The 18596-nt window shown below is 39.2% G+C and overlaps 2 protein-coding genes across 3 annotated transcripts in view; both read left to right on the forward strand.

Moving 5' to 3' along the window:
* The window catches only part of LOC149114404 (uncharacterized), a 1141-nt gene extending 852 nt beyond the window's left edge, over positions 1 to 289 (forward strand). Inside the window, exon 1 of the mRNA XM_089286869.1 lies at positions 1 to 289. This exon is cut by the window's left edge and continues 852 nt beyond it. Within this exon, the coding sequence (XP_089142995.1) occupies positions 1 to 43 (43 nt within the window). The 3' untranslated portion in view covers positions 44 to 289.
* Positions 290 to 10417: 10128 nt separating this feature from the next.
* On the forward strand, positions 10418 to 12023 carry LOC110047963 (small cysteine-rich protein 1-like). 2 transcript variants are annotated; one of them, XM_089286911.1, is made up of 4 exons: positions 10418 to 10572; positions 10711 to 10864; positions 11032 to 11118; positions 11810 to 12023. In XM_089286911.1, the coding sequence occupies exons 2-4, from the start codon at positions 10741 to 10743 to the stop codon at positions 11854 to 11856; spliced, it is 258 nt and encodes an 85-aa protein (XP_089143037.1). In that variant the 5' UTR covers positions 10418 to 10572; positions 10711 to 10740; the 3' UTR covers positions 11857 to 12023. The 2 variants fall into 2 exon arrangements, with proteins under 2 accessions (XP_089143037.1, XP_089143038.1); XM_089286912.1 differs by having other exon boundaries at positions 10472 to 10572; positions 10716 to 10864.
* Positions 12024 to 18596: the final 6573 nt, after the last annotated feature.

Here is an 18596-nt window from a genome sequence, read left to right on the forward strand (position 1 = left end):
CGAAGACATTGTGAAAGACTGCTCCTGTTCTTTAACAACGTAACTTAAACAAAACCGAAGTAATGCCTGTTTCTAAAGGTCAATTAGATCAGGTTAACTAGATGGCCGTCGATACATTCTCTTGTTTCCCGATTAATGTCCACTGGTCGTTTATGGGTGGGGGCAGGGCAAGTCAATATTTGGATATTAGTGTGGGGCATTTTTGACCAAAAGCAGAAAGATAAATTTTAAGAAAGCTCACTTCATGTTAGCGCGGCACGCAACAAAAATAGGAAGTTTTCACTTGCCCGCGCGATCGACAAACGGTTGGGAAATCCTTCCAAAAGTGATGTAAGACTCTAAGACACTTGAAGCACTAGGAGATGGAACTGCCGTTGGCCCCTAGGTGAAGGCGTCTGAAACCATGGCGGTCTCCCTTGGTCTAGTACTGATGATTGTGATCCTCTCCGCTAAGTTGATCAATAAAAGTTTCCTTTACGTTTTAAATTCAATATGTTGACATCTTGACATCTGTAGTGACTATTTGAGTGGCAAAATTCCAAGCGGAAGTTAAGAAGAGGAGAGAGGGTCTACCTAAACGTCCAGTGGACGTTAAGCGGGGGAACAAATGAATACATATGTCGACGTCTTCTAAGTAGAGCACATCCGGGGATCATATTTAAGGACCTTTAAGGGGCTCCTTTGTCATCCAAGATTGTCTGCATTTTGTAACGGCCTCTTGCAACTATTTCTTATTTGAACGAGTACAGATTGGTCCAAATATCAGATCGCGAGTCGGAGCTGTGGTCTGCAACTCAAATGGTTGAAAATGCAAGAAAACAATGCGCGACAACCGAGCATCGTCGCTAAATTTGAAAACTGCACACTACAGTTGTGGGATTTGTGTATTTGTCTACAATATTGATATCACTAGTCAGACGGTGTTCTGTTTGGAAATGGAAGCAAGTATATAAGTACATTTCCGGTTAAGCTGTGATGTGTGATGTTTGGTGTTCAAACTTTGGCTTGGTTGAAGTAGTAGTCTACAGCGACCTTCCTACAATGGCAATTGTGTGGGAGGTTTCAAACCGACATGCATGTACGTTAGATTCTGGAAACCAAACTTGTAAGTTTCAATGACATGTATCCGTTGTATTTTTCACCGAAAATATATTGATAAATAAAAGACCTGTATGTTCCCCAATCATGACTTATAAAGTTAAATGTAGACCGTTGTAAACTGTATATGAAGTTGAAGAGTCAAAAACAATCATCAGTCACGTAATAGCGTATTCAGTCTATTGCACTTGGAACATATATTTCAGACTGTTTCTTTACTTTTGTGTAACTTGTGAGTAATCGAAAGAAGAAGTTGGAATAAACACTTGGATTAACCCCCTTTCTGTGTCTTCCCTGCAGATTATGGCCCAAATATTGAACAAAAGCAGACCAGTGTGCTCAACAATAGATTTCTTTGAACATACCGCATTATGCAAATTATGCAAAAGACTATCGCGAACTATTGATTTTTGGCTGTGAGAACCTTAATTGCCCAGATTTTTTTTTCCGTATTATTATAGTAGAAACGATACACTTTTGCACAGTAGCAGTCTTGACTCTACATCGGACATACCATGATGTATTTGAAGCCCGTAAAGTTACGCAATTTTTGCCATTTTGCTAAGTGCCTGATATAGCAATAATTCGACAGTCGACGGAACCCTTCAAAATGCGTGAAAAAATTAAAACTTCCTATTGTCAGATAGAAGAAAGGTGAAGCTCTTGTGCTAAGTTTATCGCGTGTTCTAGAATTGTAAATTGTTTCATTACGAATACCGAGAACTTTGTCAATTTTCCCGATTTTTTTGCATATTTAATGAGGTAAAAAGGTGTATTTTCGTTTTTTGCGAATTTCTTGAAGACGTTAAATTCTTAGAAAATCGGAATTAGATTTTCGAAAATAGTTCCCTGAAAGCTTTCTTGAGGCAAAGTTTCAGGGTTTTCGATTTTTTGAACTTGGCCAGTGATTCTCGATATTAAGAGGCGCCCTCTGTAATTTTCAACTATGGCCATTTGGACCAGAAAAAATCAAATTCCTCAAACTTTCTCAGATGAATGGTCTAGATAAGTGATTCACAAAAATATAACTTTCAGTTCAATTCGATTCGTATTTTAGCGCTGGGGCCACCATCTTGGCTTTGCCCCTCTAAGAGGGCTTTCAGCGGCCATTTTAGGGCACATTTTTAACAATTTGCCATACAAAGAAAACGATCTAAATCCGGGTAAAAACCCTTTAGTCGAGACAAGCAAATGTTTCTTGTTACATTGAGAGGCTGTTTTGGCAATTTGGTCATCACCTGATTTTTCTACAGAATTTTAAATTTCTTCCCTTTCGGACTACTCATGAAGCGCCATAAAAAAGGCGAAGTTTAAAGGAAAATATCGCCAAAAGTACATCACTTGAGATCCCAAAACTACCGTCCACTTAAAGAGCAATGTCTCACCTGTAAAAACATGCAATAAAATTTTGGGGCAGTTAAAACTGTAAAATGTTAGAAGAAGAAGTTTAAGCTGTGCTTTTGTCAACAAAGACCGCCGTCCTAATTAGCATAATAACGTGAAAATAACGATGCACAGAGAAAATAATGATATATACCACTTACCTCGCGACATGTCGACAACTGGATGTTCCACGATGCCTCATGTTATATTTCCAGTATGTTTCAGCCACATTTTCGGTGATTAGTGTACGAAATCACTCTCAGACATCGCCACGGTTAAGCAGATTTCAACTCTCCGAAGCTCGCTTCATAACATCTATCAATATTATTTGTCTTTCGCCTCATAAGCCGCCGTTTACAAGAAGTTTAACAATTTGCTGAGATCCTAACTGACCCAGAAGTCTGTTAGCAACCTTTAAAATCCTCCTCTTAATCGAGGATCCTCATCAAGAACTCGTTTAAGCTCAGTTCTGTATTGATCTGTTGTGCACCCGCCATTATTCCACAGATTGCGTTACATTTGACAAATGCACATTCCAACGAGTAGGGGTAGGCTGGGTAGGAAGTGAAAATGTAACCGACATTAAAGCTATTTTAAGCATTTCTGTGTCTAAGCTAGTAACTGGCTTTCCCAGAATGATTTGAACACGAGCTTCTGCTTGCAGGTATTTCCTAGGTCATTTTTTTGCAGGGTAGGTTGGGGGGGAGGGGGGGGGGGGGGGGGTCGTGTATCTAAAAAAAACAAAAAAAAAAAAAGGAAAACGATAGACAGTATCAGGTCAAAAGATTACGATCTGTGTATCTTGATCAGCTTTCTCAGTTCATCAGTGAGGCCCTATTAGGGGTTTTCAGGATACTGGATATTTGGGTAAAACGTTAATAGGATGCAAGAAATTTAGGGGAAATATTAATGGGGTGGAGCATCTTTAGATGAGACAAAACAGGACATTAATTGAGTAGGAAATCGTTGAGCTGGATTTAACAGTATACAAGATATTTAGGACAAAAATTAATAGGATTAGGGATACACCGACACCTCCAACCCCCCCCCCCCCTCCCACTATGGGGCCTCAACAATGGTCAGCTATTTAGGGTAAAATAAAATGTATGTCAACTGCTATAAGCATTTATTCTGGACTCTTAGTACTTAAAGCACGTTGGAATATGAAAGTTTTGTATCAAATGTTTGGGGTTTTAAGGTTAGGTAACGCAGCTCCTTGTTAGTAATTTCGAAGCCCACACTTGTTACACTGAATAGATAGATAAAGACGGGGCTGGAGAAATAAACAGAGAATGAAATGTGTCCCGAATTCTGTACCGTTTAACACGAATTTCTTACATGGCAACCTTTGTGTCTGCAAAGAGATCGAGGCACAACATTCCACATTATATTTGTAAACAGCTATCCTAATCTCATTGACAGCCATTAGTTTTTGACGAGAATTTTCATTTATTACAAACAGAATACGGATAGAACTCCAATAAAAAGCCTCTTCCTTGTTTTTTTTGTTCAGCATTATACTCGTGTCTTTCGCTGCCCGAAATGCCATCAAATGCTGCGAAAGGCAACAGACTGAGAAGCAGTGCGCAAGAAAAGTTTTTCTTGGGTCAGGAAACGGTCATAAAAGTCGAAGCAATTACTGTAGCACAAAAGATGAGGCGCACAAAAGATGAGGTCAAAATTAGGCGGTTCACCTGTGATGAGTTCCTGACTCCTTGCCACGTTTAATCCTTCCTCTCGAGAATGGCTTCCAAACTCAGAAACAGACAGGAGAAGGTCCTCCAAGAAGACACGACAACCGCTGAGAATCAAGCTGCAGATATTTTTGACAAGGGTCAGTTAACTCATCCAATTGCTTATGACTCATTCAACTTGTGTGCCTTAAACGTATCTATAATGTCTTTAAAAAGCTGAGCGTCAATATTAGTGCTTCGCTTGATAGATGCGGGTATTTTAAAGCGCCCTGCTTAGGGTTGAAAACTAGTCTTGTGCAGACATGCAGCTGTGTTCCATCACAGAGCTGAACGACATTAGCGGCCGTGGGGTGCCTCAGGCTCATAACGAATGGTGCCAACAAAATACAAACGTGTTTACGCCAGATTAAGAAAACGTGGAAAATGTAGATCTTAGCCAGGGTTATTAGAATCCACAAAGAAAACTGGGGGGTAGTCATTAATTTTTCCGAGGTAATTAGCTACTGCTGACGATAGCATTTTTCTGAAAAAAAGGTAAAGATATTTCTTCACAGATTCTCCTAAGGTTCGCCTTTACATGCAGAAAACTAAACATATTAAAAAACATCTTTAAACTACGTGGTAAGTGGTAACATAAAAACCACTTGATATGTATTTAATAACAGAATCGTCGCAACAGCACTCCTCTGGCTTAGCCAAAATACAGTCTACATAACTTTTCCTCACAGCTAAAAACTAATGCATTGTCGAATAGGCTTGCCACTTCCAATTCATACCATAAAATGTAGCTGTAATCACCCCGTTTTTAAAAGTTAAATGAGTTGTTTCATCCTTTCGAAAACTTTGTCGGTGTCCGTTACATTTTTCCCTGTTACTTTCCAAGTAAGTTAAACACTGATGTCTGTCGCAGTTGTTTTGCGCGCGCATTATGCCATCTACAGTTGAATTTCAGTATGATTTCTTCTACGGATACGATAAAAGCTAGTTTGTCAGCTGGAAGCCGTTCACAGTTATTGCTTAACGATATGCTGCTTTTCTGGTAATCCCGGTTTTAGTGCAGGCTCGTAATTCAGTAGTGCGAAATTTGTTTCGGCCACAATAGGATTTTTTTTAAGTCGCACACTTGGTAGGGTAATTAAGTAGGTCACTAGTTCCAACCCAAGAGCGTCTGGCGTTTAAACCATGCCTAAAAAAGAAGGCATCGTCCTTAACTGCCCTTCAGTAATTTTCTGAGCATTTTCTTTTCTGATGCAAAAGTGAAACGGCTAAGAAAAGAAGAAGTTTCAATAAAACGTCGCTTATCAGCAATTCCTGCGCACTATTCGTCAGTCTGTTGTCTTTTGCAAAATTTGATGGCACTTCCAGCAGCGAAAGACACAACTGTCCCGCTCTATCTGATCTAAACATGCTCTACCCCATTAATTTTTCCCCTAAATTTCTTGCATCCTGTTAATTTTTTACCCAAATATCCAGTATCCTGAAAACCCCTAATAGGGCCTTACTTATGAACTGAGAAAGCTGATCAAGATACACAGATCATAATCTTTTGACTTGATACCGTCTATCGTTTTTTTTCTTTCTTTTTAATACACGACCCCCCCCCCCCCCCTCCCCCGTACCCTGCAAAAATAACCTAGAAAATAGCTACAAGCAGAAGCTCATGTTCAAATCATTCTGGGAAAGCCAGTTACTAGCTTAGACACAGAAATGCGTAAAATGGCTTTAATGTCGGTTACATTTTCACTTCCTACCCAGCCTACCCCTACCCGTTGGAATGTGCATTTGTCAAATGTAACGCAATCTGTGGAATAATGGCGGGTGCACAACAGATCAAAACAGAACTGAGCTTAAACGAGTTCTTGATGAGGATCCTCGATTAAGAGGAGGATTTTAAAGGTTGCTAACAGACTTCTGGGTCAGTTAGGATCTCAGCAAATTGTTAAACTTCTTGTAAACGGCGGCTTATGAGGCGAAAGACAAATAATATTGATAGATGTTATGAAGCGAGCTTCGGAGAGTTGAAATCTGCTTAACCGTGGCGATGTCTGAGAGTGATTTCGTACACTAATCACCGAAAATGTGGCTGAAACATACTGGAAATATAACATGAGGCATCGTGGAACATCCAGTTGTCGACATGTCGCGAGGTAAGTGGTATATATCATTATTTTCTCTGTGCATCGTTATTTTCACGTTATTATGCTAATTAGGACGGCGGTCTTTGTTGACAAAAGCACAGCTTAAACTTCTTCTTCTAACATTTTACAGTTTTAACTGCCCCAAAATTTTATTGCATGTTTTTACAGGTGAGACATTGCTCTTTAAGTGGACGGTAGTTTTGGGATCTCAAGTGATGTACTTTTGGCGATATTTTCCTTTAAACTTCGCCTTTTTTATGGCGCTTCATGAGTAGTCCGAAAGGGAAGAAATTTAAAATTCTGTAGAAAAATCAGGTGATGACCAAATTGCCAAAACAGCCTCTCAATGTAACAAGAAACATTTGCTTGTCTCGACTAAAGGGTTTTTACCCGGATTTAGATCGTTTTCTTTGTATGGCAAATTGTTAAAAATGTGCCCTAAAATGGCCGCTGAAAGCCCTCTTAGAGGGGCAAAGCCAAGATGGTGGCCCCAGCGCTAAAATACGAATCGAATTGAACTGAAAGTTATATTTTTGTGAATCACTTATCTAGACCATTCATCTGAGAAAGTTTGAGGAATTTGATTTTTTCTGGTCCAAATGGCCATAGTTGAAAATTACAGAGGGCGCCTCTTAAGAGTCAGTGACTCTTAACTCGCCAAGTTTGCAGCGAAATTCAAAGGATACCCTAGAATGATACTATTTCCGGCCATAGCACGATGTTCTTATTAGTACTCAAGATGATAAAAAAGTAGCTTTCTTTCTGAAATAATTCAATGCAGCTTAATGTTGGAAATTTTCCAAAACAGTGCCTTTGGAAACAGGTTTTAAGAAAATTATTAACAATTCAAATTTTGTCATGATCAATTCCTGAATAATTAGTAATGTTAACAGTGTCTTCTTCACTTAATGTTTCGGACAAGGTAAGTTAAGCTGGTCTATACTTTTCAGAGTTTGAACTCACAATATTTTAAATAACATCAACTTTAACAATTTATCGTGAGTAGCCCTACGTGAGCGATGACTAAATTTTCTCCATTATCAACAAAAAACGTCCTGGGGATAGGAATCTCTTAACACAAAGCTTTGGCAGTCAAAACAAGCTAATAAGCATTTTTAACATGCTTATCTTCCAAAGGTCATTATGCAAAGGTTAGTGCCCGCTTCATTTGATAGCAACCGTCGTTCTTTTTAGTTATCTCTCTATTTCTAAATAAGTTTTGTTTGGAGGTTTCGGGTTAGGGAGAGTAAACTGGAATACAAGGAAGCAATCAAGTTTCTCATCAGTAAAGAAGTAAAACGCAAAGAAGACTAGTTTGTCCTCGCCCTTGAAACCAAGCTTGCTCTCCGTTTAGTAGAAGCGGTTTTAAATGCGTACTTAATATTTAACTGTTTTTAAATTTGCTTCATAGCTTGAACCAATGGATATTGAAAGTTATGTGCCTTTTAAAATACCGTAAGAAAGAAGCAATTTTTACCAGTCGCATATTCTCTGCTAATCGGCACGTGCGTTTCAGTTCTTCGCATGGGACAACAAGTGATTTAAATGTGTTTTACATTTAACTACTTAAATCTCCTGGGTGATTATCCAGGGTTTGGGTAAACCTGGACTTACACATCAAAGCAAACAATATGAATATAAATATTTCTTTATTTCTAGAACGAACATCTAGCTTGATATAAATATGTTGCGATTTACACTAAGCGCCACTGATCGATGGGGGTTTATTTTGATTCCGAGAACAACTAGAACAGCTTTCAGGGATCATCATGTTTAGTTTTATAATTCTGAAAACGTCACAGGAAATTAAAGCCGTAGATGTTACTGAAATAGGAGTATACTATCTTGCTTTATGAGCAAATAAATTCGGTCATTTCAAAGGATTGTATATCTATGTAGTTCTACTTTTATCCCGATCTTAGGCTTTTCTGACAAGTTTATCGTAAGTGAAATATAATTTTCGTAATGCATTCCACAGACTTACTCTCATCGTCTAGGTTTTGGTTTAGTTGCGCCGGAAGTTTAGGGATTCTTATATTTTCCACTGAGTAACTCGATACATTTTACTGTAAACTGTGTTTCGATGGGGTTTATTTTCTTATTTCAACTGTTGTGATTCAGTTTAAGATTGTACACAACGTCTACAATCACTTTTAAATGTCGGGAGAAAAGTAAGGCCTAGTTCAGACGCCGAACTTTTCATGAGCCGAACTTAATTCGAATTTGGACCGACCCAAATTATCAAAAGTACACCTGTTGATTCAGACGTCGAACTTAATTCGCCGAACTTTATTTAGTGTAAACCAAAACACATCGAAATATCAGCGATTTTCAGGCAACGTAAAAACTGCTTGTAAAATACGTTATAATAAGTTATGCATTAGGTTCGGCTAAATTATTGTAATGATGGCTGTGATGACTACGTAATCGAGGATTGCTGGAACATGCGAAATAACACAGGTATCTAAAGTTCGTGTTATGTGCGTCCAAGCGGACTGATAGTGGAAAGATTTAATATCGGCAAATATTGTACTGGAATAATTATATAAAATAAATGTATTCAAAAGCTAATAATATGAAAAGTTTATGAATAAGACTGTTTACCTGACTTCACTATAGTGTTTCACTTGCTCGTTATGTCTGGTTATGAGATAAATGTCGCTCAATTTCGCTTTTAGTGAGCTTTGTTTTCACTATTTTTTCCACTTGAATTTCACTCATAGCGGCAAGGATCTTCAGGCCACGCGCTTCGGATTGCAGTCACATGAACTTTTTAACGCAATCAATTTGGGTCTAATTTGTTTCGCTGTCCCTTCCTTGTGCACAGGATACTAGACTCGAATGCTCCATGCTCGTTTGTTTCGTGTTCGCTTTCGCTCCACGCAGTTATCAGTAAGGAAACAAATCCAAGATAGTGATTTTATTTTCTCGAAAACCAGTCATTTGAAAATACCTTGCTTTTAATATGGTAATTGCTTTGACTAACAAAGCTTTGGTCGTCGGCTCGTAAAAACTAAAAAGACAAAGTTCAAAAATTTTTGTCAAATGAGGCCCCATTCACACTAAGCCGGAAAAATTTGAAAGCGCAGCCTTATTTCTAGGGTAAAACCCCGTGAGGACCTATTGTCCACAGCTAATCCGTTACGAAAACGGAGCTTTTTCGAATATGCTTTTCAAACCTGAGAAATTTCAAAACACACTTCTCACTTCTCTCTTCCCTCCTTCCAATCTTAATTTTAAGAGAAATTTTAGCATTGAACCGTAGCGAAGAGGCGGATTTTTACAATTTGTTTTATTCCTGGCCATGATTTGGAATATGATAGACTGAAATGACAACATCATACCAATTCCTTCCCCCGCTAACCGATCGTTTATTTTTTTTCTGAGCAGGTAGTTTCGTCCTCCAACTTAAGCCTCTTGATTTCCTCGCAAAGCTTTAGCTGTCTGCTGCATATGCATCTGGAGTAATAAACATTCGGTTGGAATTGAAGAAAACTCGATATGCATCGACATGGACATGCCGCGAAGGCCAACTTTACTGCTATCATTGAAATCAGCGTTCAATGGAGAATAGCTTGTCTTTTTTTATATTACCGACGGTCTTAAAAATAAATTTATTACGCGCGTCTCATAGCAGTCAACTTTCGACCTGCTTTTTATTTTCTTTCCTACGATTTAAAGTTGTTTCCACCCTAAAATAATTAAAATGTAGATGTCTAAACCTGTTCAAAATAATTTAAACATTTCGAAAACCCTCTCAGGATAAAATAATCAATATTGTTAAGACAATTACGAACGGCGATCCAATTAGCGTTCACTGTCTTAAAATTATTAATAAAAACGATTTTCACCATGCGAAATCTCTGTTACAATTGGCGGTTTTCAGAAGAAGGATATTCTGTCAAATAAAAATATATAAGAAAACAATTGAAATATTGACGTGGGAATTTAGTAAGGTCTTTTCTGTTAAGAGATGTAACTTAAAATATGCACGAGACCCGAAGGAGACAGGAAGATATTAGCGCGCCTGACAGTAAATCGTCTGGTAGTCAATGAAACTATTCAGGAATGCTGTTAGTGCGCACTGTCATTCATAATGCAAAAGGCGCTGGCCTCACGGAAACGCCTGAATTACACGTGAACTATCTATAAGGAATAAATAAGAGCGCCGGCCTGCAGTCTTCGTCAGTTTTGATCTTGATGAAATAATATCACTGTGATACTTCGCTCGGATCCGTCGTCGCAAGGTCCAAGGAAAGGTAGGACATCAAAAAGTGCTTCTGTATTTTGAAACTCTTTTAAGTTATGTTCAGAAGTTGCCAAATGTTCTCCGGTATGGTTTTGATTCCTAAGGATCAAATCATAAAAATTTTCTCAATTTGTTTTTCTTACCTAAGTCCAGTTCTGCTGTTGTAATAAAGAAAGCTATGGGGGCGAAGTTTTGTTTGGTCCTTATGTTGGTTATTTTGGGGACCCTTGCCGTACAAGGAGGAATCCCAAAAAACAAGAGGAAGAACCCCTTGGAAGTGTACGCCAGGCGACCTGACTCGCGTGAGTGTTCCTTCAGAATCCATTGATTATGACGACTGTTAGTTTTTATCATTTCTTTCTTTAACTGATTAGTTGGACATGGCAATTTAACGAAATACAATTCTTAGTCTGTGTGTGGGATCGACACCTTGATGGCTTACAAACGAACGATCTTTTCTTGTTTACAGCCCGTGAGGATGTTGGCGAGAGATCTATGTCGCCGTGTATCTTTCCGTACCTTCCATGCTCCAGGGGGTGTTGCGGTCGTCGACTAGGTCTGAGTTTAGTAAATATATCTAGTTAGCATTGACGCTGATGTAATTATAAACCGTCAGTAAAATTTTCGCTCTCTTTTTTTATACTCTTCTTTTTTTTTCGGTTGGAATGGTGTGCATCGGCGACCCAAAAAGTTTGCTAAATACTTTACAAAGCTCTCCGCACCCCCACCCGCGAGTGTAGTAAAATATATTGCAAAACCAAAAAGTGGCACGAGACAACCTTTAACTACGTTGCCATTTTTGTTGTAACGTTAAAAAAAACGTATTAAATGTATATGGACCCAAGAATCAATTTATATGATTCACAAGAAACTGTTTAAATTTTGGCGATCTACACCGCTCACTGATCAACGTACCGTCACTAGGATACAATGATCTCCAATTGCAAAACCAAGCATCCTCATGAAAAAAATAAAAATACATTCTGCTTTTAAGATCATCGGTTACCATGCCAGTATTTGCACGCGCCCAGTTGGCGTAGAAAACGTATTCAACAAGTCACGAAAAAGTGAAAATAGGGCTGAATTTTTAAAAGCCTCGTTCTCATGTTGCCACGCAAATTGCTTGTTATGCGCATTAGGACGCCAGTGAATTAATTCCAACGTAACGTGGGTCCTTGGTTAAGTGGAGTTACATGGCACTGGTGTATAACCCTGGATGATTACAAGTTTCGCTTTTCTTTTTCCAGAAAATGATGGCGGTAATGATGTCTCATCAATGGAATCACAGCCTTAACTTAGTAACAAAACGATTAGCTGGCAAAATAAGGGCTGTTGAAGTTATTCAATAAACGCGGGTAATGAGTAAAGGTGGGTAATTAAATGCGTAAATGTGTACAATTAACAAAAGAAACTTGTTGTAACAAGAGGATAAATAAAAGCTGGATAATTGAAAAAATGTAACTTTTGACTCCATCGTTAATTAAAACAGCAAATAGGAAAGAAAAATAAATCAAATAGACCCAATGGAAATTTTGGGATGCAACGTCATTGACTATTATAAGCGAAAGAAATAAACAAATTTGATTGCAGTAGGACATTATGTTAAAGTTGACAAAGTTAATTTAGACTATCTGAAATGTTCGCCTTGTTCAAGTGCTAGTTCGAGTCAGAAGGAAAATCACAAGAATCTTGGAATACCTTAAAAGTCGACCGAAAGCAGAAGCCATAATCGGGGACGGAAACCGTAACAAAGTAGCATTTTGATGGAGGAGATAGACCCCTTAGCATGAAGTTTGCTACTTTTAAAGCAAATTGCGCCATTGCGTGTGGCACACGCGAGAACTACCTCGAGGACGCTGCGCGGACAGAGATGAAAATCCGTTCCCTTCCATTCCAAATTTAATTTTTAAAAAAGGCCTCCAATGGCCTGACAAACCCCTTAATCTTGTAATTAAACAGCGCCTGGCGATGGCGCAAATGTTAAGTTGATATCGAATTTTTTTAAGCAGTTTCCATGACAGTGACTGAGAAAGCGAGGATGATGTAAGTGATAAGAATGAATGGAGGTACAGCTAGTTTTTTTGAACAAGTTTAACAAGTCGAACACATCGTATTGATAGTCAGTAGTATAAGGAATTTGCTAACTCCCGTTAGTTTAGTCTCGGAAAGGCTCATGATATTTAATTTTCACTCCCATATATAGCTATTTGCTTGTAGTATCTCTGGATAATTGTTTCGCCTTTCATGTTCTCTATAAACAAAAGCGTGTCGAGGGTAGCAACCTGTTAACTTTCGTATTAGAGAACGCGTTTTACAATTCTCTGCAGTTTCCAGCGGTCGTTTCACATACACAAAGATCAGTGTTACACTAATATTGAAACTGGTTTTAGCAACTCTACCAGAGGTAGTCTCTGAAAATAAAATTGGAAAAAAAAGAAAAGAAAACGGGAAGCCGTGAGCTCAAAGCTGGCTAAGTTATCCTTCGACGTTCTGACGAACCCGTTAACCCTGTGAAAAACAAGAGGACAAACTCACTTTCATTTACGTTTCCAGAGAGAGTTTGTAGATTCTGATCAGCGTACAACTATATAAGGTTAACGATTAGAAGTCAAATAAATGTGCTAACATTGCTCTTCTCTTGCCGATGACTTTTATTTACAAGAAAAAATAGTACGCTGGACAGATCTGAGGGCCCAACATAGGTTTGACCGGATGCGGGATGAGGGTAAAAAAGAAGGCGAGAACGGGATTTGCTCATTTTGTCAAACGGGATGCGGGATAGTCTTAAAATTGTCGGCGGGTTTAGGGATGATGAAAAACGGAAAATCATACGTTAAAGGCGTTACATGAAGATCTGCGACTCTAACCAAGCGGGATCGAGATAAATATTGTGACTGGAGCGGGATAGTGGGGTTGAACCAAAAATAGTGGCGGGATGCGGGATTTTAAAAACCTATGTTGGACCCTCAAAACTGTTCTGGTTTTACAAGAAAAAATTAAAATAAGCAACGTACCGCAAATAATTTTGTGATTGTCTTAAGGTGGGACTAAACCTAAAAACACACCAAATTTAAAATCTTTTTCCGTGGCTAAGATTTAATTCCAAACCATAGCATAGTATTCATTTTTAGAAAGCTTAAAGTCCAAAAATACTTTTGTACCCCAGAACTGTATTGTAATCTGACACCGACTGACACCTGACAGGGCTTACTTGAGGAAAGATAACTCGTACAACAACTAATCAAAAGGAATCATTTTTACAATTTTCAAACGAAAACAAAAAGCTTGCTGGTTTAAGCATAGAGAATTCGTAAATCACGAGCCGCAGGCGAGTGATTAACGAATTCTTCGAGTGTTCTTACAACATTCCAAGTGGTTTATCAGCCTATAAACCGGCTGTGACTAAAAGTGGGACGGGGACGCGGGGACTGGGACGTAGGACTTGGGACTTGGGACTCGGGGACGTGGGGAAGCGGGGAAGCGGGGACGTGGGGACTCGGGGACGCAGGGACGCGGGGACTCGAGGACGCGGGGACTCGGGGACTCGGGGACGTGGGGACGCGGGGACGCGGGGACTCGGGGACGTGGGACGCGAGGACGTCGGGAGTCGGGGACGCGCGGGGACTTGAGGACCAACGGTTTTCCTGAAGTAAACATCAGCGTCAAAATTAGCAAGGATACGGCACGGATGTTCAAGGATTGACAAGAAAACGCAGTTACTTACCAGGAAAGTCCTCCATGGCTGCCCACGAGGTTTAAGGTGGCTCCATAGGGTAATCATTTAATCGTTTATGTTTTGAATACCGTTTTTGAATTCGTTTTTACACCCAGTCCTCTCAAACTTATTACATGTAATAAGCAATGATTACATGTAAATATTGTCTTACTATTATCTCAATTAAAGTCATGGGTTTTAGACTTGACTTATAATTTGGCCAACCAAATGTGTCTTTTACTCTTTTATGGCTTCATTTGTGATTTTCTTGAATTTCCTTGAGTGAAATCTTCCAAAGTTTTCACAGGACATCACATCCTGCGGGATACGAATTTTAAACTCGAAAAAAGTAGGGTTTGTAAAGGCAGGTTTTTATTTTTTTATTTTTTGCAAATTATGTCTTTTACCGCTGCGAAAAAAATTGGTCTTATAGATTTCCCTGGAACACGAGCCCTACGTCCCACGTCCTCGAGTCCCCGCGCGTCCCCGAGTCCCGACGTCCTCGCGACCCATATCCCCGACTCCCCGCGTCCCCGCGTCCCCACGTCCCCACGTCGCCGCGTCCCTGTGTCCTCGCCTCCCCGCGTCCTCGCGTCCCCGCGTCCCCGCGTGCCCACGTCCCCACGTCCCCACGTCCCCAAGTCCCAAGTCCCACGTCCCACGTCCCACGTCCCAGTCCCCAATTCCCCGTCCCACTTTTAGTCACAGCCCTATAATCCAGAGAAACTTGTGGTCTATTGCTTTTATATAATAATTCAGAAGACACGCGAAATTTCCATGAGTTTACTGGCACAATAAACCATAGCTGATTGACCAATCAGAGCGCGCGCATTCATTTGATTATTATGCAAAGAGGTTTAATGTGGTATTGTAGAAAGTTGTATTGTACATGTAGTACAGCTTGAAGGATAAAATAAATTGCTCTTTGTTTATTTTAGCCCGTGTTTGATATTTTAAGACCTGTGCTAGTTCTTACTTACTACGATTCTTGTTCCTTGGCTACGCAGCTTTCCCCGCAGCTGCAGGGTTTGTTATTGTGTTCCACATAAAATCCATACCCTTGCAGACCCTGCCACCAAATATTTTTGTACTACCACTTCCCCCCCACCCACACTTCCAACCATCCTAAGGAGTCACCATATTGTGGAAGGATAGATGGATAAATCACTTCATTTATATGTGGTAAATTTTGGTTGGATGGTTTTTGTATCCATGACCCTATGAGCTATGTCAGCTGGAGTCTTGTACTAATGAGTGAATGATGCGTGATCCAAACAAAAACGAAATGGCCGGCGAAAACTTGTGTTTCGTTAATGTTTCTGAAACAGAAATCCTGAGAAGAGAAGAACATACTTTACCCGAAAATCCAAAAAGGTCTTCAAAGTTTTGAATTTTCAATTTTCATTTCAAGTGAAACAAAAACTTTGTTTGAACAATGAAATTGTTTTGCGAACAGAATTTTAATTAAGATTACTCATTTTGCTAGATTGTGATTAACGAGGATTTTCTCGCAGGTTAACTAGATTTGCATGTTAGAAGATTCTGTAAATAATTGCGCACATCTTCATGCCACTTGCGCGTTTTCCACGCACGAATTGAGAGGTCAATTAAATAATCTTTTAATGGTTTCCTTTTCGTCTATTGTTGAGATCACTTAGTGTGTACTAAAAACTTATCAATCTCAGTGAATAACAGCTACTGTTCACTTTGATTTCAAAGAATAATTATTAAATATCGCATAAACTTCCACACCAAAATATTATGATCTACAAGATTTTACGAAGTCAAATCGCAAGCAAGTTGTTTACCAAGCTATAATTATTTTTTCTGTCTTCAAACATTTTGTTTTATTAAGAGCAGCTTCGCCTAAATATCAACTAGACTTGGAAATAGCGAAAAAATCGAATTTCTTCAAACTCGCCCAGAATGAAGCCCTACGGGCACTAGTTACAAAAATATCGTTTTAAGTTCGATAAATCAAAAATTATTTTTTCCCCAATTTTTTCGTTTCGATGCCCCAAATCGGCCAAAATCCATCGAAAATGAGCGGCATATTCAGAGGCTCGTAAACTCAAAAGTAAAAATCTTCATTACAAACTGATTACACGTCGTATTTGTACTTCCTTTCTTGTCTATTTAGAGCTAAATAGATCGTGATTTGATGAGAACTTAAATATTTGACGAATTTTCTAAATTAACGACCCAAGACAGCTTTACAAGAGGTCTACATTTAGCCTATTTTCAAATGCTAAAAAGGCGTTCTGGTACACGGCTTTTCCCAAAACGACTAGTTTGGTGTGAAAGAGCATTCTTTCTTCTTCAAATTAGTGAAATAAAATTTTTGGGTAAATAAAATCGCGAGCGCTGAGACAGCGAACTAAATGCAGCACTTCTTCCTGAAAACGTGACCTTTGACCCGAGCGTAACGAAACCGATTACTGCAAGAAAACCCGGAAGAAAAGCAAATGCTTCGTTATTTTGAAACAATTTCTAGTGATATCTCTCCGAAACCATGATTGCAAGAAACTATTTCCAGATATGAAATCTTACAGGGTCAAAAAAGGAGCTAAAGGGCGCATTTTGACACAATAACTTTGTTTGCTGAGAATTGAAGTCAATGACCGTTAACGAATTCCAGTGAAATTTGCAAACTTGAAGTATGTTAGCCGATACTTACCTGAATATTTATATTGATAGAAGAGTCGTCTTCTTGGATTAACCTTCAAAAGAAGCAGGATCCCGATTTGAAAACCTCTAAAAGAAGAAATGTTTAATGTTCCGTGACCTGCCCGCTGCTATAAATTAGCTTAAATTCCATGCACATGCCGACCGCATGTTTGTCGTAAAACCAACTGAACTCCACTGACAGTTTCCATGGGCAACCCCAAAATAAACAATCCCCAAAAATGTAAAGTGAAATTGGCTGTGTTCATGAACAGTTAGAAGCTAGAGTCAAGTTCCATTACCTTAAAAGTGCTTGAATTTATTTGTTTGCGTCGACTTTGTCCACTACTCTCACGTTCGAATGCCGCGAATCGGTCACGCCAAAACAGTGCAGACCGTGCAGACTGCAGACAACACCGCGGTCAAACGTCGGCATGCGCAAATTGGTACATTTTTTGGCAGCCGCGCGCCAATTTCCCGCGCAAAAATTTAAAGGAAAACATGGGAAACAACCGGTGTCACGCAAAATTTACGAAAAAAAATTGAAAAGTTCATAGAAATCTGTAAAAGGAAAAGAAAGCAGGTAAAAGGAAAACTTAAGACTTTTCAGACACAAAGTTTATTAAGTTATCGGTATTCTGTTGATTTACCATTTTGTTTTGAGCTTTACCAAAAAAGTTTGTAAGTCTTAAAACCCGTGTCATGCTACGAGCCGACGGCGTAGTATATTTTTATTTGTTTTTATTAATCACACGATGCGTGACGCCGGAAACGGACGACAAACGATGTGTAAAAGAAGGAAAAATGGGAGAAGAAAAAGACAATTGCAGTGATTCAGCTTCGCTCAGACGAGCTGGAAAAATTTTGGCAAGGACTGAGGGATTCCATCCGGATCCTTGATTTGTCTGAAGCACAGGAACGAGATGAATCGAAACGACAAACGAAGTTCATGTCCATCGTCATGGGGGCATAGCTGGCCAAAATAGCGATCCCAAACCGACTGTACCTGGTCTTTGACCAGGTGGGAAAATCTTTTCTAAACTACAAACCTGGAAAAAACTGGCGCACTAAGTGCAAAGTCGAGGCGGACAAACAATTCAAGGAACACGGAAAATACATACCACGGAAAAGAAAGACCTGCAACAAGCAGAAGGTAGAACAATTTTTAACTCTCAAGTCATTTCTGTTAGCTCTCGTTGTACCGGCTAAAACATAAACAAATATATAAATAACGAGGAAAATGTCATTTATAGGATACCGATGACCCACGAAAAGAACAGTGTCATGAAAATATTTTGGCCGCCTTTTAGTTGCTCCACTGCTCGCACATGCGCAGACGTTTTACCGCTGTGTTACTGCAGACACTTGTTTGGGCTTTTCATTGTGACTCTTTTTTTTGGGTCTAGTTACAAAATAGTGTTAAATATATCTGAAAGTCTGTCATTTATCCACAGGCTGCACAAGCGCAGAATTGACTTTTGATTCAATAGACAAACGCGTACAAGACTTTGTATGGGAAACTTACTCAGTCTACACGGTCTGCAGTGTTTTGGCGTGACCGATACTACGCAGTATTCGAACGTGACAGTAACTACTGAGTGAACAAAGTAGAATCAAGCACCTTTAAAAGGTAATGGAACTTGACTCTAGCTTCT

This window comes from Orbicella faveolata, unplaced genomic scaffold (assembly GCF_042242905.1).
Source record: "Orbicella faveolata isolate gen_17 unplaced genomic scaffold, um_ofav_v1 contig_14, whole genome shotgun sequence".
Lineage (NCBI taxonomy): Eukaryota > Metazoa > Cnidaria > Anthozoa > Scleractinia > Merulinidae > Orbicella > Orbicella faveolata.